Here is a 25,666-nt window from a genome sequence, read left to right as displayed (position 1 = left end):
ATACTACAAGTATATTATAGTTCGCTACTCATCTATTATAGGCTAAAAGCTAACTACAATCTTTGATACTAAAAAATTAATGTGTACAATTTCTTCTCATTATTTTCAATCCGAATTGGGTCAACACTGCACGATAAATTATGCTTATATCCTTTTAGTATTACCTAATAACACTAATATTATAAATTGAATGTATATGCAAATATTGCAAGTATGCAACATCGATATCGTAATTTAATTCTAATCAGCTCAACTCATTAAAAATTTTTAATATTTTTGTTCGTATCGTAGAATGACAGCATTCATTACATATACGATATTATAAACATTAATGTTGGTATATTTAAAAATAAATAAATCAACGTTTGAAAGAAAAATATTTAACACATGAGATGGATGAACACTTGATTGGTTTCTTAAAATTTGAAAACAACGATAAATATACTCGAAAACTAGTTCTAAGTGGAAGTAAAATACACATGTCATATTTTTTTTTATTTAAAAAAATGGATTTTCTTACATGTATCATCACTATGATTTTTCTTGGCTTTCTTAGTAAAAAAAATTTTTATTTTAAAAAAAAAGATTAATTTAGCATTAAATCTAAGTTCAATTTTCAATAATTATTAAAAAAAATCATTTATCATCTGGAAATATTTAGTTTAATATAGTATATATTAAAACTAGAACGATATATTTTATACATAATGAAAAATCGGGACATCACGATAATTTTGGAAACCTATTTTACGTAGTTAACTCTCATGAGAATACAAGGTTATATAGTATGCACCACTGAACACCCAAACAACAATCTCGTGAAATTGAGTAATTCCCATAAGATTACCTACAAGCAACAAACGTTCAAATAAATTACAGACTAAAGGACAAAACCATTTTAGCTTTATACTGTCTGATAAGGTTAAAAATTGATAGCGCAGTATGCATAACATTTTTCCAACTCTGTCGATTTTTTTAACGCTGGTGAAAATTTCAATTCATAAATCACATATTGGGATTCTAAGCCCATACATTTAAATGAATGGATACTTTTAAAATTTACCAATACCATAAATTCTAATCAAATCAATGTATTTTATCGGTGTAATTTAAATCATAGTATAGAATGGTTTGGTGAACTAAGTTTTTTATAAACATCTAATGAAAACAACGTATTTATTATACATATCTTATTTTTACACTTTCTTACATTGATTTGTACGTACCATTATATTTATATCTTAAATTTACATTAAAATTAATTCAATCCTAACAACATTTTTATAAATTAATAATAAGTGCGAATATTTAAAATTATGTAACAAATAGATACGTGATCAAAGTTAAAAATAAAATATTTAATTATATAAGGATAATCAAGATTTACTCATTACAATTATAATAACTTAATATATAATGTTTCTAATATGTATGCTATGTAATTCTGTTTGTATACAAAAATATTAATCTTTTAAATACAACCAGTAAATAAATATTATAATGTCAATAAAAATGTTAATTTTTTTTCAATTTTGTTTAACATATTTAAAAAATTATATATTACAAATCTATGATAACTTAAAGCCATTAAAGGAAAATAAGTTTTCTTAAAAACGTTACTACGAACTACATCACTCTAGTATATCAAACTCTCTAGGGTACTGAATATTTATTTGCTAATAAAACTAACTTTTGAGTCGATCAAATAAGTTTCCAACCTATAACTTTCTAAATCTGTTTTCGCGAGAATTTAAAATTAAATTTAAATTTTGAGAATTTTTAACTAGAATGATTACGAACGGATACGTTTCTAAATTAGTCTCTAGTCGATATAACTTTAGAAGTTCTGTACTAGCAATACAAATAATTTTTGTAGCATTAAACTATAAACATTGAAACAATTACATTTTATGTAGAAAATACTTAGAAAAAAGGTTATTACATAAAATTTCACACTTTTGTATGATTTACGTTTTCCTTACTAATCTCCAGAATCTTAAATGAAGATTAATAATAAATACAATATTTATATGTATCATATAATGTTTTCTTAGCTACATAATTTTATAGTTCATACAAAAATCAATATTTGTAATTTAAATGTGTGTATAATATACTACTATGATTTAATAACTACTAGAATATTTTATATACGTTCTCGTTAATAGTATACTATTTTTTCAATATATGTATTTTTCGACATAATTGTTAAATATTACTTTATTAAACAGTTTTCTATGTTTCTTTTGTTATAGGTATGGAGAGACTATCAATTACAATGGGACGAGGCAGACTACGGTGGTATACAGGTGCTCAGGTTACCACCGGACAAAGTGTGGAAGCCGGATATAGTGTTGTTCAACAAGTGAGTAAAAGTTATTTCGACGTACGCAGTACACAGCGAGTATGAACGGATTACAATGGCAATTAAACGGATTAATTTGTATCTAAAAGTTTCAAAACAAATGGTGTGTACTAGCCCAAGAGAACTGACAAGTTTTGTGTTTTGACTACTGGTAACTCCAGAATAAAACCAATTATGATTATAATCTAGAAAGCCTTAAGAAAAAAAACGATTAAACAACTATAATTTCTCAAATTTATAAAATAGAATGAGAAAATTGATTTTTGAAGATTATAAGTAACGTGTCTAATGTTATACTTATAACTTACTTATATTTTTATTCTAGTTGGTACTATTTCATTTATATAATCATTTAATTTCTAAATTGTCTTTACTTTGTAATATTTTACACTATTACGTTATTCGCTATTCTGTCAACTATGGCGTTTGCCTTACAGGCATATTATCATTTATGATGAACATTAATATAAAATATATAAATATAACTATGTAATATTTTTTCATAGTGCTGATGGAAATTATGAAGTTCGTTACAAATCGAACGTGCTCATTCGACCAAGTGGAGAACTTCTATGGATACCACCGGCAATTTACCAGGTATGTCATAATATATAGGTATTAGGTATTGATAATTTTTTACTGTAGGTATGCATACAACATGTCAAACCAATATGATATTAAATTAAATCAAATGAAATAAAAGCAATTATCTGTTAAATACAAACAATTTTAAATCTGTAATCTTTAAGGAAATTTATATTAAATAATTAAATTGGACATTTTAAATTATTTTTATTTAGTTTTTGTACCATACGTATGATATTTTTTTTAAACCTAAAAATGTTTTATATACTTTAAATTAATAGAACAATTCAACACTTTTACAATAAAAAAAAAACCTTTATCACAATAATATACTATAAGGTAGATTGTAAAAACCATTTGTGAGAAGAAATACCAGAAGCTAATAATATAGAAGAAGATAGTAATAAATGATAGAAAAATAATTAAAATATAATAATATAAAAGACGAGAAATTAACTTTTACTGATAGAGAGTAAAAGATAGTTGAAAATACATATTTGTTTTATGATTTTATGCATAATGAATATTTTTGTGAAAATCTGCTTGCTTCTGTGTACGGATAACTTTAAATAAGAATTTTAATATTAGAATAAGGGATACTAAATTTATATATGTTGTAGACCATATGGAAAATTAGTTTTTTTGCAAAGAGCCTAGTCTCTTTGCAATGAGGTAGCCCGTTTGCGAGCTACTTATTATTTTTCCAGAAAGCCTACTGTTTTTCAGGCTCATTGCATACAGACTAACAGCAGTTAGGCCTTTTAAGAACTATAATCATTTTATGGTAAAAACTATTTTAATTATTTTATTTTAAGGTGTTATTACAGCTAAGTAATATGTGCTAAAGGTGTCAAGTCAGATATTGTTTGTGTCATTAACGACAAGTCACTTTCAAAAGTCTTAAAATGATTTAAAATTTAAAGTTAAATGAAAATTTAAAAATTAGTATGTCTATGAGATAGAAATAACTATTTTACGAAATTAATAAGTAATGAATAATAATGTTACATGTTACATATATTGTACTGTGTTATTATCAATAACCCTTAAAATAAAATAATTAAAATGGTTTTTACCATAAAATGATTATAGTTCTTAAAAGGCCTAACTACTGTTAGTCTGTATACAATGAGCCTGAAAAACAGCAGGCTGTCTGGAAAAATAATAAGCGTTCGCAAACGGGCTACCCCATTGCAAAGAGCCTAGTCTTTTTGTAAAAAACTAATTTTCCATATGGCCTACGACATATACATGTAAATGAAATAACGGTTGAAACCAAATAAGTACGTATCTAGTGGGGATGTTATATGGTCAAGAACACCCCAAAATCTGATTTTGTACAAAATATAACCCTATATACGTGTGTTCTATTGTACTTATAATAGGTAAATAAATAAAAAATATTAAAACTAATATTTATGATAAATTTACTATACATAAACAAATCATTAATCAGTTTTAGATTAGAAATAACTTTTTTAAGAATCGTTCAATTTATAAAATCTATGTATTTAAATGAATGAGATTGTTTATACTCTATAGTACAAAATATATAAAACTCATACCATATGTCCCAATATTTTATTGTGTATTTAATTGAAGAATAAATATTTTAATAGTCAATTAATATGTGTATATTTAAATTTTCTTGTTTAAGTATTTGTTGTTAATTATATTATCTATTATTTATAAATTAATAAAGATTATTGTATTATTGTTCGTACTCAAAAAAATGCCCAATAATACAAATTTGAATAAATAAACCTAGGATGAAATGATTAAAACAAGGAATACTCCCTTTTATTTACTCCCAAATTATAATTAAAAACGTACATAATGTAAATTATACTTTAAATTAATTTTGAAATGTATGAAATGCTCTTTTATTCATTAATGAACACTTCCCAACCCTTTAATGAACACTTAATGTCATGAGTATAACGTAAATGTGTTAGAACAAAACACATAAACAAACATAAAAGGTTTATAATGGCTGTTTGTTAATACATACTCGTCTAACACAAACGATTTCAATACGCTTCCTTTTTTATGTTATTTGATCTTTTTTATTATTATTGCATTAATTGAGTTTTCAATAATTCTAGAATGTATAGGCAAATAAAAATATATTAAATATAATCTATACTGTATCTTAACATTACGTATTTTTAAATCAATAAAATTAATCTATTTTAATATTATTAAAAGTATAATTTAATACATTATATTATGTTGTGTGTTGTTGAAACTAAAATTATTTTTATAAAAAGCCATTAATTAGTAATATTGTGTATAAAATCTAAATTATTTCATTTCTGATTTTAAAACGAAAAATGTGTTGTAAAATTCCTTGCATACATATTTAATATTTATATTTGTGTATTAATACGAGTAATTTGTACTTATAAGACTTTTATACAATAAATACTTTGTGGCTATAAACAAATATTTTTCTTATACAGATATAATAATACTTGTAAATATTAATTAGAAAAATATATAATTTCTAGTATGTTAATAGAATAAAATATTTAATTATAGATACTAGGTATAAATAAAAAAATCTCACTTACAATTAATAATTGATGTGTATAGGAGAGACTAAAATTTAAATATTGTAATACATTTTAAATAATTTACTCTGTCATCAATTATATCAACATAATGTATGATTTCTAGCGTATATTAATTAAGTGTAGAAATCAACCGAATGTTGAATTGACTTTTTAAACCTCCTGCGGGTCACACAAATAGTAATATTCAAGCGTTTTGACATTATGTTGAAATTTGTCATGACATGACTCAAAGAAAAAGCTATATCAAACTAAAATGCATGTAGTCTGATTTCATGATGTTTAATAAAACTAAATATTAAAATAAACGTGGAAAACTTTTTCAATAAACATAATATAGTTTAATATAATACTCATAAAATTAGTCTTTTTCGTTATTTATTAATTTACGTTTTTATTAAATTTGAATAGATATTATTTCATTACTTTATAAATATTAAAATGTAATATTTTATCTATGTATTCCAATATATTTAAATCAAAACTTTATTAGACACCAATACATATTAATTTTGTAATCATATGCAACATATATTATAAACAATTATTGAGGATTTATCTTATTCATAACTTTAGAAAATCTAATGAATTTTTTTTCAATTTCCATGCACACTGTTTAAACATAGAGAATATAATTTTAACTTTCTATAAATTAATCTATTACATACGTAGTTTCTCAAGTTTACGATATAAGTGTTTTCCACCACTACTCAAAGTTCAATTAATCAAACCATCTGGTACCACAAAGGAGTATATTCAATACGGAATACCGAATAGGAAACGTTCTGTGCGCATGAATCAAACGAGATATTTCCCCCGGATATGATTATCGACACCTCCGTCTCCTATATTATTATACGATTGGAGAATAACGGAAGTAGAATCGGATTTCTCCTTTACTACCCCTTAAAACCTTCAACAGGAAATCAAATTTTAACCTACTTATTAACATCTTTCGATCGAGCTTACCATCGCATCCTTTCAAATTCAATAGGTATCCAATTGATTGAATCTACAGAATCTATGTTAGTATATCACACGACATCACTTGAACCATAATTTTCTATTGTATCAATTTTTCTACTGTAAATATACACTATACAGGTATGAAATATTTAGAATTAATGTATTTTAAAATATAGTATCATAAATAAAATATTTCATAAAAATATATTTATTTAAATTTTCGTAAAATATGTAACAATAATGCAACACAAGAACAACTAACTAGTAATATAAAATTACATAAAAAAAAAAATTACTAATTAATTGATGATTAAGTTATTTTTCCTAAAATATATTTACTTACTTTATTTATCTAACCTAGTACTTACAGTAGTGTACTAATGTGAAATTTACCTAATCAGTTATCAGTTATTTCTAATAACTAATAAGTAATAAATCGCAGTATCAAAAATCGATAATAATACTGATATTCTTAATAATTTAATTGATATAGTAAATATTAGATGATAAATGTTTACATTAAAAAAAAGAAACTGGACTTGGACTTAAACATAGAGTGATGGTCGATGGCAAGTTTGACAGGCTATTTCATCAGAGAAAAGAGAAATAAATAAACTTTAAAATAATAAAGATATTATTGACAACTGTATACCACTAAAAAAAAGTATTAATTAAAGATTTCAAAAATTAAATTGATTAAAATTAAGTTTTGGTTTTTAAATAATTTCAACTTAATTACTGTGAAGATAATATGACAGTTTAGTACGATTCGCTTTAAAATAATAAATAATCTTCTTGTTGCAAAACTCTACAGTTATTATTTGTAAATTTTTAATTAATTAAATTTGGTTCATAAGATAATTTATTATAATAAAAAAAAAAAAATAAACTCAAATGGAGTTTTTGATAATGATTTTGAAACAAAAAGTTCATAACTGAATTTCGATTTTTAAATAGATAGTTAAATATCTCATATTATCTGCCTAAAAATTAACATAATATTTTTAATTATGTAATTTTTCATTTAATATTTATTGTATAGAGTATAAAAATAGTAAAAATATTAACAATACTACGTAAAATTAAACTAAAGGCATTACTAAAAAAAATTTCAAAATAAAACAGTGAAACTCATTTTATGTAATTATTTTAAAAGTAAATACATATACTCAATCAAACTAGCATTTAATTAAATTCGAAGAATCCTATACTTAATTAGATATTAAATTACTTGTATGAAATAAGAATATACAACTTGAAATTATATCAAAATTCATTTAAATTTTAAGTGATGATATTTAAACTTTAAAGCTTATTGAATAATTTATAATGAATAAAATAATTTATAATTTATCGATGAATAAAACTAAAATAAACACCATTTCAAAAAAAAAAAAAATCGAAAAAAAATAGGATTTAGTAAGTATATAATATTTAGCAACAAAATAAATAAATTTTGTTTAACAGTATAATTAACAAATTAAAAAAACTTAATTATTTTGTAACCATGTAGTGAAAGTTGTTTCAAAGTTCAATAGTGAATAAACATTTCACTTTCAAAAATCAGAATACAATTTATAATAATATATTTTTCAATTTCTGGTATTAATATTTAAATGTGTTTTTTTTTTTTGTTAGGATCACTTAAAATTAATCGATTACATTTTGTTGAAGTATTAAATAATATTTATTTTTATGTTATCGTTTATTTGTTTATTTAGTATGATCAAATTATAAATGTTATGAGATTATATATTATTTTGTTAGTTAATAACATTTTTATCAATGTTTATAGGTATTACTGTCATTAATAATGCGCCAATAATTCGACGGATTTGAAATAGGAGGAACTTAAAAAGAGTTAAATTTCATTTAATATCTTTATTTATGTTTTATAATACTTTGTCTAATATTGATTCTGAGTAATTCACAACATTGAAAAGTATTATCTATTATTATCAATAGGTACGCCAGTTTAGCTGTCGTATAATGATCTTGACCAATTTAATCGTTTAATAATTATATAAGATTAACAATTAAACTAATCGATTGAAATGTACCCAAACTCCTAATATAAGAAAAAAATAATAACAAGATGTGTATCATTGTATAACGTTGCTGTAAACCATGTTCCGCGACCACAGCGGTGTTATTGGTTATTGAGTGCGTGCACCGATTGTCGTCAATATTTTCAATGCGTCGTTGCACTATAAGGCTTTTGCCCTGTTAAAATTAAATTAATTTATAAAACTATTGTCATCACATCCTTTGAACTAAATAAAAATCAGTCAATAAGATAATTTATTAATAATTAAATCATAAAAAATACCGATTTAAATCGAGCAATTATTCAATGTACCTAGTAATACAATTTATTGTATGATAACTTTTCTATAAAATAAATATTACACAATAAATTTTAATAATATTAGTTAAATTGGTTACTGTACTTTTTAAATAATACGTACATATTTGCAGGACAATCCACATTAATTGTGTATTGTATTGGTAGATTAAGGTGTAAAAGTTATCCTACTCTATTTACTTACATAGTTTAATTGTTGAGGAGATAAAACAACCATGTCATATTTATGTTAATGAACATTAGTTTAACCACTGCAATACTTATATAAGCGTAATTTAACATTATGATTAACATTTTAATTTAAATTTAGTTACAAAACTGTTTAAATCTATAACGTATTATGCCATGTGACAAACTGTATTCATAAAAAACACATAAGGTGACATAATTGTACCTAGACTGGAGATTTCAACATTGTTGTTTAATTGAAATTATAGAAAGCATCGAGTTAAATTTCACGTGTCTACTGCTACCTACAATTTAATTTTAAAAAAGTACATTATGCAGTTTTGATTATTTAAAATAACAATTAATTGCAATTACAGTAGAACCTCGATTATCCGAGTTAATGGCGGGGGAGGGGGTTACACGGATAAATGAAAATCACGGTTAATCGAGACATTTTATAATAATGAAATTTTGAACATTTCAATTTAATTATAATTAAAAATACATAGGTAGGTACAATTTTATAATAATGAAATTTTAAAAATTTTGATTCAATTATAATTAGAAATATACATAATATACATACAATAATATTATACATACATCTATAATATTGTATACAACAAGTTATCAGGGCTTAAAATATGAAGTTATCAGTTTTTGTTTTTTTTGTTTGAAATAATTTTCCTTGCTTCACTTCTAATATTTCTTAAGCCAATAACGTCATGGAAAATTTTCGAAAGAGTGAGCACGATTAATCGCAAACCACGGATAATCGAGTCACGGATAATCGAGGTTCTACTGTAATCTCAATTCATCTATTGAAGTATTGAACGCCCAGATCCTGTAAACCTATATTTGACAGTTACACAGGGAATTTGTTCGACTTAACTCACTATTATACGCCTCGTATAACTCTGATTTAGTCAGATAAAGTTAAATTTATTGAATTTAAAGAGAAAGAAAATCAATGTACGAGTTTGAAAGAGTATTGTACTAGATTTAAAATATGTGGAAAACTTAAGCTAGTAACATAATAAAATTAATGATACAATATACAATCACGAACAAATGAGTAAATAAGGAGAAAAACTGTGGGAAAAGTTAAAAATTCTGGAATTCAAACGTATTGATCTGAACAATTCTGTCCGTTTCTGGTGTAATTTAACAAACAAAAACTATGAAATAAGCTTTAAAATGAATATAAATATTTTCAAGACTTCAAATAGTTGCTTAAATAAAAAATAAAATACATGATATAATTTAAAAACAAGTCAATAGTTAGACAAATGATATTTTTCAGGAAACTGCGAAGAAATGTAAACAATTTTAATTCTTATCGCTAGATTTCAAGTTATAAGGACAATATGTAAAACGAATATATTGATATAACGGGTATTTTCTAAATGTATCTCTACTACGTTACTAGTGTTGGAGAATGAGTCGTATACTGGGGAAAAGTAAAAGACCGCTTAACAGCTAATACAATAAGTGTCTGGGATGTAGTCAACTGGATAGCTTTAGCTTGCAATAGCTTAAAATCAGAACGCGTGAAAAATCGATTCCGTAAATCTGGTATTTTTTTCGATTTAAGAATAAATATTGTCCTCTAGATGATGCTATGAATGAATTAAATAAAGAATACCTAATAGCAAACAATAATTCAAAAGATTTTTTTTAACATTGATGACAACTTTGAGACATACAAACCTGCGATGAAACCAGAATAAAAGATTTTAATATGGCAATCTCTTTTTTGGAAGAACTACACATTTTTCAAATTCTGAATTTTTGGATTAATAATAAAACCTTAAGTATGTGGTGAACGTGCCACGTTAAGTGATTAACTCTACACAATATGATGTAGTGTGAACCAGATTTACTACTATTAACACCAAACGGGGTATCATAATTTTATCCAATCTCAATTTCTGGCCAAGGTTACCGTTTTATTTTGAAAGTAAGCTCACAATACTAATATGCCATCCCAGAATCGCATGTTAACCTTTCTTATTCTAGTCCTGATGTAGAACTATAGACTACCTGATTTTTCCATTAATTCGTTTTTAGTTATTCAATAGAAGATAACAGACAATTTTCCGAAAATGAAAATCCGGGGATCGACTTTCCCTTGTGATTTACATATCCTTTCAATCTTGTCCTCCGCTAATTGATAAAAGCCAAAGGGAACGTCTACTCAAGTCTCAGTCGGCGGTGGTTCTGCGGGGCTCCTTATGATCGGTAAGGTTATGTGAATCCCTGGCCTAGTCTTACCACTATAATTACCCAGTATACACTTATTATTGTTTATTTGTCGTTTAAAAAACAACAAAAAAGGTGACAGCGGTGATGTCAATCGACCGTGTCGTAAAGCGTAATAACGTGTGCTAGCAAACGAGAAACAATAACGTGGCTGCGTGGTAAAAGAAATGCCACTGTTGGTCGTGCTGAATGGTGGTGGTAGTGTGAGGAAATTAATGTGGTGCGAGCGATTGGCGGGCGAGGGGTGGCGGTCAGAAACACGTCGCAATCAAAAGGGCGGCGGAAGAGTGTCATTAATAATACGCGCACGCAGCTGTCGGAAAGCGTCGGCAATTTTTCGGCGAATTTCTCTGAAACGTCTGTGGGTTTTTCACAATTTAATAATAACTACGAAACAGCAGCCGCCGCTGGAGGAGTTAAACGGCTGCCGAGATAAATGCCGCCCGGAGACAAATGCCCGCGCGGGGCCTCAAACGCTGCAGCGTGGGCGGGTGGGCGGACAGTCGGATTGTCGGGAACGGCGCGCGCGCGCATCGTCCCACGCCTTTCGACCATCGCGCTGTATACGCTCTACAGTCCGAGCGCGCGCCGCCTCACCGTGGATTCTACTATACCAGAGGTGGTATTATATATAAAAACGATTTTTCAGCCTTTCAACTACCGTCCATCCGTCCCGTCAGTGTCTGTTTGACCTTTGATCAATAACACACTATACCTACCTCTCTTACACACCGTGCAAACACGTGTGTGTGTATATGACGTATGTGTACACTATATACTGTATATACACTTTATACTTACACACACTAGCACACTTGTTCACACGCCACCGGTATGTATTCGGTCAGTTGCAGGTGCGGTCATAATAATAATGGACGATAAAGACTAGTGAGAGAGAGATAGAGAGAGACTGAAGGAGAGAGAAACAAATACACTGCACATCATTCCATCTAGGCGATTTCCACCACCTACACAATATAAGACGTTTTTTGAATCACAAGTATCGTCTCTGTATGAAAATAAAACTAATACTCAGAAGCGACCACACACACACATACACACAGAACACTAAAAAAAATGTGTGATAATTCACTATAATTGTATGACTGTAGAGCTGTAGACACTTCAAAATAATATAATATCGTTGAAAATTTTTTTCCCGGTAGTCCGATAGTATAAGGTTAAGAACCTTGATTCTCATTTATTTATGTATTTATACTAATGTAAACGGCGGACTACACAAAAAAAAAAACACAAGACATTATAGGCTTACAAAAAATGAAGATAAAACGTGTGCAGCTTGAGTTAAAATAATCATAAGTCATGATGTGCGGAAATGAAATAGGTGAGAGTTTAATAACTAAAATGTATAAATAGTATACAACAAATATAGCTATCACGCATTCGCGCTCGTCACCATTTTCCGTTTGTCATAAGTTTGATTAATTCCATTGTGGATTAAAAAGCACATCAATATAAACTGAAATTATATGTATCTATACGTTATTTGTACAGATTTCATGATGTCTTTGATACATTTTAGGTAAAAACAAATAGTAAACACATATTACTCTCACATTTAATATGTATTGCTGTGAATTATTTAATATTTTAATTTAATTGTTAGTTGTTGATAGTTGATATTTTATATTTTTATTTATAAGCACGTGTTGAGCAAAGGTTGAAAAAAAAAAATAACAACTATTATATAAATTTATGTTTTATTACAACATCATAGCAGGCAATATAATTTTTTAAACATAAATTACAAAAATTTGACACATGTCTCATAAAACTACGTGAAAATTAATGTATTGACATAAGACGACAATCATAATACACGACTAACCCTTTCTTAACGTAACCCTTTTTTTTATTAATCTTGACGTTAGATTTTGAAAAATAATGGTATTAAGAAATAGAAATGACCGTATCGGCCATTTTCTTGAAAATGTTTAACAAATAGCAATATCAGTTTAAAATAAACCCACTTAAACTTTAAATAAAAACATAATTTCAACTAATAAAAATGTAAAATATTTATTTATTAAAATATTAGGCTCAAGAAAACATTTAAATTTCTCTTTTTTTAAATTATTTCTATAATATTTTAAGAACTACCAGGAAAATAAAAAAAGTATCAGTCAATATAGAAAATAACTATTGTTTATTTCAATAAAAATACATACAATTATTGTGTTACCAATATACTCTAGATTTGTTCAAAATTTAATACACGAATAATAATTATACTAATAATTTAGAACTTAAATAATTAAGTACTAATTAAATTAATAGAAGAACCTTAATTTAAAATTACTTCAGTTAATCTTGTATTTTTATATATTATTAAATTATATAAACAATAACTAAATGAAAATTAATAAACAGAAACATTGTATTATCAAAATCTGTAAGAAGAAATCAAACTGCATACATTGTGTACTATACAATTTAAAGCATTTATTCGATATTCTGAGATGTTATAAGTTTAAGGTAAAGTTTTATGCTTTTATAATGATTTTAGAATATAGGTGTATAATATTATGTTATTGTGTAAAACACCTTTACTCGGTCATTAGACATAACTCATAAGTCTAATATAGCGCTTATATTTGCACAAAGCATCGTTATAGCATTATATGAATAAAATCAATGTAATTACAACTATAAATATATATTATATTATTTATGACATGGTATATTATTTTTACGAAAATATTAAATCCGAATAATATCTGAATAAATATTAATATTTATCGTGTAAAATATTACTTTAGTATTTGATGAAGCTGCAGAATAACAAGATGTAGTCGTATATTATACTCCTATACTGGCTGTATTAATACGATATTATCGTGTTAAAAAAAAAAATAAAAAAATTTCTATACAACCTAATACCATTTATTTCGATTGAATTAATAAATGTAAAACATATACGAATACTTTTTTGCTTTAAAACGTAAGAAGAGATTCAATATCACAAACATATACAAATAATTGCATTAATATGTTTAATAATAACTTTATGAACGAATATAATAGAATAAAATATATTACTACAAACATGTAATACACACCTAATTTAAGATTAAGCCTTAGCAATTTTTATTTTGTTCACGTTAGTGAAATTATCATTATTATACGTATGTTATATTATGTGAAAAAATAATTTATAAATTAGATGCGTATTATATTTTTTTATGTGTCCTTATAATACCTATATGTATTAAAAATATTTTTTATTTATCTTAAATTAAATACCATATTATGTTTTCTTATGATTCACAGAGCTCCTGCACCATAGACGTTACATATTTTCCTTTTGATCAGCAAACTTGCATAATGAAATTCGGCTCTTGGACATTTAATGGCGATCAAGTATCGTTGGCGTTATACAATGACAAACAGTTCGTCGACCTGTCTGACTACTGGAAATCCGGAACTTGGGATATTATAGAGGTATGGACAGATGTATTAGTTGTATTAATTAAAATTATTATGAATGCAAATCTAGAGAAAATAATTTTAGAAAACTTTTACACTTTACACAACTTACACTCATTTTTTTAGTATAATACAGTTACCTATTATTTAGAAAACTATAAGCTTTATTGAAAATATTGTTTATACATTAATTTAACTCAATACAAATTTACATTTTTGAAAAAAAAATATTTTTACTATTTGTTGTAAGGTTTTTACTTCTTTGAATAACATTAGATATTTATAATATAAAAAAAAATGTTCTATTTCGTGTTTAAATTTTAAATTTCAAAATATTCTGTATATTTCAATTAGTAAATACAAATTGAATTTAAAATAATTAGTATTACTCGAAATAAACAATATTAGATATAACTTATGACTTTTAGGTATTTAAAGTTTAAGTGAGTAAAGTGGCTTAGATACACCCAGTAAAAAGTTAAATCACGACTTTGATCATTAAAACTTTAAACACTTATAACTAATTAACTATTTACTCATTTAAAATTCAATTTTCATACATCAAAATACTCAGAAAAAATATTGTTTTAGAATAGATATAAAATCAATAATGTATATTGTCATTCGAGAAAATAATAACATGAGAAGTTATAACGGTACCAAATATAAAATTATATTTTTCAACAAAAATGCAGAAAATGCATTCTTATAATGACTTCAAATTACGTAAAAAAAAATATATTTCGTGATGTTAGCTCATATTATGTTCCAATGAATATTATATTATTATCAATCTATTATCAAACCTATAGGTAACTAAAAAATTATTTACATTAACTAATTGCTTTTTACAATATTTTAGTATTTTATAGATTATTATTAGGTATACTATTCACCAAACTACATATTTTTAAATAATATTATATAATAACACCATTAGCATATTGCTATCATTATTAAAATTTATATGATGAAAAATTATATAATGAATATATTTATATATATGTATACATTTATTTAAATATTAAAATGTACTTATATTTCATAAAGGAGTAAGCTGTACAACTATACATATATTATATATCTTTAATATTAGTATAACCTTCATAATATTTATAACATAACTAGAAATTATTTAAAATAAATAAATGAATATTTAATCAAAATAATTATTTATATTTCTTTCTAGTATTTTATTATATAGTATAATAATGAATGATTATAGAGCTATGAGAGTATGCACTTTAAAAATTAATGTGTACCATGTAAAATAAATTATTTTTTTATTTTTATTCTTAAGATATAATTGCGTTATACTATTAATATTATTGAAATAAAGTATAATTAAATTTAACAGAAACACGTGTACAAATGATGTGGATTTATGATGTGTTAATATTACTACGATTTTCGTATAAGATCTAAGAATTCTCTTGGTATTTTTATTTGACCTCCATGGGATAATATTAATTCAATTTACAATAAAACTGCGCCAGTAAACTACTATATTTTATTTTATTGTAGATAGTAAAATATGACTTCTTAAGAACATCATGTGATTTATGAAGGAATAATCGAAAATATCAAATCCTTACATATAGGACATAGATAGGTACTAAAAACTGTTTTCAAGAATTATCCTAGACATTATTCTCTTTTAAGTTGATAAATATTTTATGTGCGTAGAAGAAATTCTATCTAAATTCAATATACAAATCATTATTATTTATTAACATTACGTGGGTACCAATCTAAATTTAATTTATATTTTAACATAGCTGTATGAATCAAAGTAAACCTACTATTTTGCGTATTATAACTGTATAAAAATATAATAAATTAATATTTTAGTTGAAATAAAATACATTTCTTCAAATGTATAATTTTTACTATACAATACAATTAACTAAGTATAAATAATATTAATAAAAATGTAATGAAAAATAAATTCTAATATAAAAAATATTAATAAGATTGATATTAAATTGAAATTTCAGTTTTAATATAAATAATGTATACTCCGGTTTTACCGTAATTACGAACTACTTATAAATTTATTATCACTTTATTTCAGTCGATATTGAAACCAATAATGATGAACAAGAATATATAATATTTATCATATTTGTTAACTAAAAATATAAAAGTAATATCAAGTAAATACTTTTACTATTTATTCGTAATAACTCAAAAAACTTTTTTTTTAAATAAATGACATCATAAATAACCTAATACATAAAAGATTACTCCCTGGTGCATTAATTAAATTTTTTGTAACTTCAGAAAAATAATGAAGAGAATTAAACTTCTGAATATTATTTAAATTAATAAAAAACAAACCTTCCGAGAATTATTTCACTTCGGAAAATATTGTATACTTGAACATTTCATTTTCAGAGTTTTTGAATATTATTATATATTTTAATCATTAAATAAAATATATTATATGATTCCCCTTATAAATAGTTTTTGAAAAAATATCGATGACTGCCCGAAAAAAAGTATATCAGGTTTCTAACGCAAGTACATTGAGCACGCCAATCATATTTATATGTATACTGAATGATTATTTTAACAAACAGTAAACATTAATTATTTAAAAGAGTATCAATTTTCTAAAGGATATTTGTTTTTATATAAATTTAATAAAATTAACTACTCGTTGAAATTCGATTTTTATGTAGCAAGACTCACAGAAAAATATTCTGCTTAGGATTATGAAGTTAAAATAAACGAGTATTCTGTCATATAAAAAATTACAAGACTTATAACCTTATAACGACAAAATATAGTAAAAAAAGTATTTTTTAAAACATTTATAGTTTTCATGATAATGAGAGTTTACTGTTAAAATCATGACACTGTTTAAAGACAGTGGTACCCATGTGATGCAGAATATACCGATGCATATTACCCGTATGCAAAAGTAAATTTGTAATTTATTTTATCCTATCGCTGTTCAAAGGTACCTGCGTATCTGAACGTATACCAGGAGTCACCTACCCAGACGGACATTACGTTCTACATAGTGATTCGAAGGAAAACTCTGTTCTACACGGTGAACTTGATACTGCCCACGGTCCTCATATCTTTCCTGTGCGTGCTAGTGTTCTACTTGCCAGCCGAAGCCGGTGAAAAGGTCACGCTGGGCATCAGCATCTTACTGTCACTAGTCGTCTTCCTACTGCTCGTCTCCAAAATACTGCCACCTACTTCTTTAGTACTGCCGCTCATCGCCAAATACTTGCTATTCACGTTCATCATGAACACAGTCAGTATATTGGTCACTGTTATCATAATCAACTGGAATTTCCGAGGTCAGTACTCAAATTTATTTATACTATTGTTGTGACACTCAAATAACAGTCAAACACCGTCATCAGTGCCACGTTAAAAGTTAAGCGCAACTGCCATAGACGAAAAATAATTTTAAATCCATTTTCTCTTATAGTATTTAACAACCATTTTTTGGTATATTAAAGTATATGGCGTTAGAGTATCGTTGACACGCCGTTGTGCCGTTAAAATAAATATTATTAATATAAATTATACCTGTAGTCTGCAGTACCTAGTCGAGTCTCGATTAATCAAAAACCTCGATTAATATTTGTTACTTGTTGATATTTAATTTTGAAAAAAACCTAGTCGAGTTAATTCATATGTACCTCGAAATTCGAGTTATCGACACTCAGCAGCATGATAATACATCTTACCTAGTATAATGATACTGTAAAACATCAAAAAAAAAAAAATTAAGCGTCGACATTAAAACTTTAACGTGGCACTGAATTCCGTAGTACACCACTTACATTTAAATAATAATACGCACCTGGTGCAGTAGATTTGAAGCTTATTAATATTACAGTGAAACCACTCTATAGCGGTCGCCATGGGGGAATTAAAATATGTTCGCTATTAAGGGGTGTCCGTAAACCGAGGTTTCACTGTAACGTAATATAGCTTAAATATTATATGTGCGCGCACGCGCGCGCGTGTCTTGTTGCCGTTGTTGTTGTTGTTGTTGTTGTTGTTGTTGTTGTATAGCGTTCTTGCCGGCGCCGCCAGTAGATGTATATTATAATAGTGTATAATATTTTGTTGTGTATGTATAGTAACAAATTGTGTAGCCCGGGCCGCCGCCGACCGCGTCGCGCGTACCAAAACGCCTAAATCGCGCAGCAGACGCGACGACGAAGACGGCGGCGCGGGGACGAAAACCCATTAAACCAATGCGAATGGAAACTGCGCACGTGTGCCTCTGTGTGTGTGTATATATCATTTTAAAACAGTGCGCCGCGTACAGTAATGTTATCTGAACAGTGCCAAAACTATACCCTTTCCGAAAAACAATAGCCATAAAGCCATAATATAACCGACCGTATGACACACAAAACGTTATAATTTGCCAGTATCATTATATATATATATGTATATAGATAAATAATAATATAATAATAATAAAAAAGAGCATATTACGCTTTGTGAGCCTTAACCGAGGACTCGGGACCGGCGATCAAAGGGCTTTGCCACAAAAGTATATATATATGTATATATATAAATATACATATAATGCGTGTGTGTACGTCAGGCCAATAATTCCGGGCATTTGGGGATGCCGCCGCCGCCGCCGCCGCTTTTCCGCCACCGAAACGTGCGAGCTCAAGCGAGTGTGTGTGTGCGTGTGGCAGATGCTGTGTGGATGCGCTTACCAACGCCCTTACCGTAACCGCGGCCTTCCACACCCCACTCGGCGATGCCACGCCGCGCCGCGACGACATATACCTAGCACTGCCCCCCCTACCCCTTACCCCACCCACGAACGACTTAGGACTAGCGCGGTTCCGCGCCGCACCAGACGCGCTTGTTTTTACCGTTTCTTCAGTTGGTCGTTTTCACGGAAATTCCGCGGATGTCACGGGACTGCCACCGCGTCTCGTCGTCGTACAATAAATAAGACGCTCTCGATTTCCGCCGTTATGCCTACGACGTATAGACGGGTGCAATAATAACAATAACTTGGGAGAAGAGCGGCGTACGCGTTCTCGGCGGCGGCGGCGGCTCAGCCCCCGCCCATCACCCGTCAGTTTTAAATCATGAATTATGGTTTTTTTTTTCCTTCGCCGCTCACTCCGCCCAGACCGATATCATCCGCGCTACACGCGTGCTCGGCCGAAATGAAATTCATACCGCGAACGAGCAATCAATAATTGGTCAACGGTTCGTGTAATACACGTCAAACATTCGATATTATATGTATACAATATGATATATTTTTTATATATACATATATATATATATACACATAAGCACTTGTACACACAGATATAACGGGGCGTTTTTGTGAAAGTAATAGCTAGGCAATAATAACAAAAGGAATACAAAACGCGGGTACTTTTTTTTTTTTTTAATAAATATCGTATTTTATTTGACAGCTTTTAAAGATTTATAACGGACATTTACAATGGTTGTTGTTATTTCTGTGCTTATTGGGAATATGTCAAATAGGTACAATATGTCGATACAGTTTTTCGAAAAATGAACATAATTTGCTTCTTTTGCGATACATACCTAATTCTATAAACTAAAATTCCAATTTACTGGTATATATATTTTATAATAAATTATTCGTACATGATGGCTTTTAAAAAAAAAATATTGATTATGCTATGCAGTAACGTTTTAACCTATTTATGATATATTATTTGTATATATGACAAATTTATATGAAAAATGAATATAATTTTGCCTTTTTCTTGCTCCTATTATTATATTCGAGTAACTCAAATTGAGTTTAGCTAAATTTTATAAAATATGATTTTATTTTAAAATACCTTTATTTTTAAGTTACAGATAAAATGATAGTATTGTTTGTCTCATATAATAAACTTTTATTGTAAGTAATAATAAGCATAGTCGTTGTAACCCGTATTCACCCACTGTTTTCAACATAAAAGTTCTAAAATCTAGAAGACAAACGTATTTTTTGATAAATAACCCTTTTCCTCTCTAATACAATTAAAATATAATATCTCATATTTTGTTATGCATTGAACCTCTATAAACAAAAGATTGGAATAATAATATTTATCCAATTTCAGTTTTTTCTACCAAATGATAAAAAAAAAAAATAAATTAAATTATTATCCACAACTCAAACTATTAAAACGTTGATTGAATTGTCGCTAGTTAATAAGCGTTTGTTATATAATATAATTATATTTGATTTTATGAAGTATAAAATAATGAATTAAATAATAATTTAGGTAATCAAAAGTTTAAAAAGGACTTTTTTAAGAAATATATAAATAGCATACCTTACATAAATTGTTTAAATTTGTATGTCTATAAAGGGAAAGTATTAAAAATATTTTGATTTATTTTTAGTTATTATTCTTTGATGTATTTTAAGTTTTAATAAGACGTAATAATTAAAAGTTACTGCAGAGAAAAAGGATCAGTGGCCATACGACAGTGGTGTACCCAAAAAGTCTAACCATAACGCCGTGTGATTGTTAAAGAAAGCGCATAATACTATTAATATTATTAATAAATTGTTTTATAACAAATTATTTTACCATACGATAAATTTGTATTAAATAAATATATTTTCAGTACTATTTAAAAAAGTATGTAATTCTTATTGTTCCTATTTTGTCTTTTTAACAAAGCTTTTATAAATTCACCAGAGTTCCCGTTGTTTTACGTAATATTTTTTTTCGAATTACCATGCCACGAGCTTCACAGCACTTTTAACGTCGTATTCCTGAAATATTAATAAACGAATCTATTTTTACAACATATTATACTTTTGTATTCAGGCTGGCTGACATACAGTACTCAGGTATAACTGTAAGAGAAATAATCTCCCCAGGAGAATAATATAATACATGTTATTCAAATTCAGTAATTCAAATTCCATTAACACATAAAAATAATACGCGCAAATACTAATCCTATTTCTTTTGAAGTCTATCGTCGAATGTTAAAAATAAATACAAAACATGGTATGCGTAAGAAAATGGATTTTACAAATTGAAAAATAACTGAAAACGATTGAACTTTTAGTTTCCATAGAAACAAGGAATAAAATAACAACGTACATGTATTTGAATATTTAATCTAAAATATCATTAAAAAAAAAAAAACATTTTAAGTATCGAAGTCTCAAAAACAAGAACCAATTTATAGATTAAATGCTTCTAGTATATTTGAAGTACGATAAATTAAATATAAAAATAATTAATTACTTTTTATTATTTAACAAATATTTAGATAGGTACCTAGTACCTACTACTTAAATAGTTTCTTAAAATATAGTATATCCTTTGTTTAATAAATTGTATTTGTATGAAGAGTAATAGACATTATTTGAAACAAACATTTTTAAAAAATAAGTTAGGCATTACCAAATAAGTGAAACCAGAAAGGCAGAAATTATATATTATGCATGTTTTCATTATTAATTATTTGTCACCAGGCAAAAAAAGTAACTTATTATTCCTATCAAATTAAAAAAATAAATAGATTATTGCTTATTATCACATATTTTTATAAGTTCATTAACAGCTGTATGCTAATATTGCTAATTAATATGTTTGTAGTTTCTATAACATATAAATTATAAACTGATTATTGGCATTTTAATCCGTTTTAATCATTAATAATAACTATATAGTAATTTAAGATACTAGAAAACATGACTGTCTTCCAATCCAGTACAATTTTTAAGAATAAATAACATTATCTCATAACATTTAGAACAATATTATTTTATAAAATATTGTGTGTGTGTGTGTGTGTGTGGAGGGGGGGCGGTACCATTAAGTTATAATATATTCTATGGCACTTAAATACGTAGCTGCATGTTAATCATCAAATATTTATTTATTATATATATTATTATACCTAACATATGTTGTAACTATATTTTATGTATATTATATAAAAATACGATGGCGAATATTAGTTCATAAGTTATTTAAATCCGTTGCCGTACGTTTAACAAAGACGAATCTATAATTAAGTTACTGCGTGGAAATGTAATACGTTGTTTGAATATATTCCGAAGACGATACCGGTTGAAATCAATATCACCGTATTACATTCCTGTACATTTAACTGCATAGCTACGAAAGTGGTGTCATTTCAAACAATTTTCAAGGGACTATAAGTCTGTGATAAGTATAAGCAAAACCGGGCCCATGTTCCTCTTATAGATCATAGAACAATGGGTAACTATAATCAATCGATAATGGGCGTATAAGCAAAAAAAAAAATTTTAATTAAATAAATACAATTGCAAATTCACATACACTTGCGTTCCACGAATGACACCGCTGAAAACGTTATGTTTTCAAGTATATCATAATATATCATAGTAGTTGGGCTTATAATAAAAGTTTGACTTATAATTTTATCCGTCATAAATAAACGCAACTCAGTTTATACAAATAAATCATATAGACGCACAGTTGGTTATTAATTTACCCTGTATCCAATTACATATCAAATCTGTCCCCAGGGCCTCGTACCCACCGTATGCCGCCTTGGATCAGGACTGTGTTCCTATATTACCTACCGGCATGCATGTTCATGAAAAGGCCGAAGAAAACGCGACTAAGGTGGATGATGGAAATGCCGGGCATGAGTGGCCCGCCGCATCCGCACCACACGTCGCCGTCGGACCTGCCCGCGCCCGCGCCCCCGAGTTCCGCGACGCCGTCCAAACACAAGATGGAGGCAATGGAGCTGGCCGACCTGCATCATCCCAACTGCAAGATCAACCGAAAGGCAAGCGCGGAGCGGAGGGAGAGCGAAAGCTCCGACTCGCTAATCCTATCGCCGGAGGCGTCTAAGGCCACCGAAGCAGTGGAGTTCATCGCCGAACACTTGAGGAACGAGGATCAATACATACAGGTGATTTATTGGCCGTCTTACGATGTAATGCCCCATATTAATGTGCAGACAATTATATTGTGTAATATTGTATTAAACCAATAGGCACTACCTCGTTTGACCGTGTAAATCTAACTGGTGGCATCATAATTATTATACTATATCCGTGTTGGGTCTATACCTCTTGCAGGGAACTCGTATTTTTATATAAATATACCGGTCGATTGTTTTTTAGGCGTTTACGTGTGTCACGCCTGATTCGAAATTCAAATCTGTTTACAATTCGAAACGATTGGAAAAAAATATAATATTCCTTTCCGGGACACGTGCAATTAAATATATGTTAATATCGTGTACCGTAGTTGGCTGTAAATATGTTTCTCTGTTATGATTTTCGATCTAAGTGAAAAAAATATTTCAAAAATACACATACATCTTCAAACTGAGAAAATGACTTTCGTGATGAAAGAATCATGCTATATCTGCGTGATTTATAGCGACCAGCGAGTGTTTGAAAATATTGCAATCACGCGCGCTCCATTTTTATTCCACTCGAAATGCGATGTCTGAAAACCATTGTAAAGGGTACATAATATACGTCTGCGGGATTCGATAGACGTATGTAGGCTTACCGCTTACAGCGATTTATTTTCCGAAAACATTACCTCGGGTTTGCCAAATATTATCAGCACTAAGGCTGATGCAATTTTCGTTTTTTACTGTACACTTAGTGCTTTAAATTTAGACAGGTCTATGTGCGATGGAACTGTTTTTAATTATATACTATTTCATGTCATAATACAAAATATTATTAACTCAACTGTGAACAGTTATTTAAATATCCCGCAGCACTTTATTCGTACTGTCTACACGTATTTATAGCATATACCTAATCAATAATGACAGGACATTTTGATAAAGCTATATCTATTCAAATTTCTTACACAGACAGTCGTCTCGCTCTCAGTACATTGATGTTTTCTTATTTAATTTAAACACGGTTTCTTAGAATAGCTTATTTACTTATTTGAATTTAATAACTGATTTTTATTTACTATTTTTGCAATATTCACAAAAAACTACTAAGAAACTCAAGAACTAAACTATTAAAGCACAATCTGTGTTCTATTGCCAATCCAAATTGAATTATTGCACTATTACATTAAACTTTTGGTGCCATTTTACAGCACAAAAATGTTATCCAAAAAGAAAAAAAAATAATTCATTTTAAAACCAATATCTCTCTCACACCACTCAAAATCAAAAAGGAAACATATGTTCTGGAGATTTTTCAACAGTGATATATTTTTGTATTAACATTTATTTTTATTCTCAATTTTTCCTCTCTTGGATGCATTTTAGTTTACGAATAGAAACGATTTATGATTTGCAAAGAACATTTTATTATGACAGTTTACTTATTTTTTCTCCCGCCCTTTTAAACTTTTTTCATAAAGGATTATTTTCTTTATTGAATCTCATACATTTTCATCGACCACTAACACAAAACTATTGTTAGTAAATATTTTTAAAATATTATAAACAAATTACTTTAAATTTTATTTTTATTTTTTATTATAGATTTTAAAGCATATTAACATCAGGATATATACTATATTATATTATATACAATATCGTTTATATAAATATTATTATAATTCAAGACTTAAAAAAAATACGATACAAATAAACATATTAAAATTTACATAATAATATTATACTCGTATTAAAATTAAATTATATTACTCTGATCCCTTTAAAAATACAATAATTATTATTTGTATATTTACATTAAGTAATAAGACAATTTAAATATTAGAAGCATGATACTGTTTTTGAAATAAAGTATACGGTTGTATATTAATATCAAATTAAAATGGATTAATAGCATACAAACTACAGATATTATTATATGACATTGTGACACCGTGACGCCATTTCATTAAACCCAGACATATATGTATAGAAAAATATAGTATATATCAAGTATATACAGTATTTTAGTATGTGATTGTGTTAAAACATTACATTTTATAAGGC

General features: G+C 27.4%; 1 protein-coding gene across 1 annotated transcript in view; it reads left to right on the top strand.

The window, feature by feature from the left end:
- Positions 1-25,666, top strand: part of LOC113554781 (acetylcholine receptor subunit beta-like 1) — a 73,502-nt gene that overhangs the window by 47,052 nt on the left and 784 nt on the right. The window contains exons 4-8 of the mRNA XM_026958754.1: positions 2,256-2,365; positions 2,872-2,962; positions 14,576-14,746; positions 17,697-18,048; positions 23,253-23,647. Coding sequence (XP_026814555.1) covers positions 2,256-2,365; positions 2,872-2,962; positions 14,576-14,746; positions 17,697-18,048; positions 23,253-23,647 — 1,119 coding nt within the window. The remainder of the gene's footprint in view (positions 1-2,255; positions 2,366-2,871; positions 2,963-14,575; positions 14,747-17,696; positions 18,049-23,252; positions 23,648-25,666) is intronic.

Source organism: Rhopalosiphum maidis, chromosome 2 (assembly GCF_003676215.2).
Source record: "Rhopalosiphum maidis isolate BTI-1 chromosome 2, ASM367621v3, whole genome shotgun sequence".
In the NCBI taxonomy this organism is placed as follows: Eukaryota; Metazoa; Arthropoda; class Insecta; order Hemiptera; family Aphididae; genus Rhopalosiphum; species Rhopalosiphum maidis.
The sequence above is the reverse complement of the archived record's forward strand: the minus strand, read 5'-3'. Positions and strand labels throughout refer to the sequence as shown.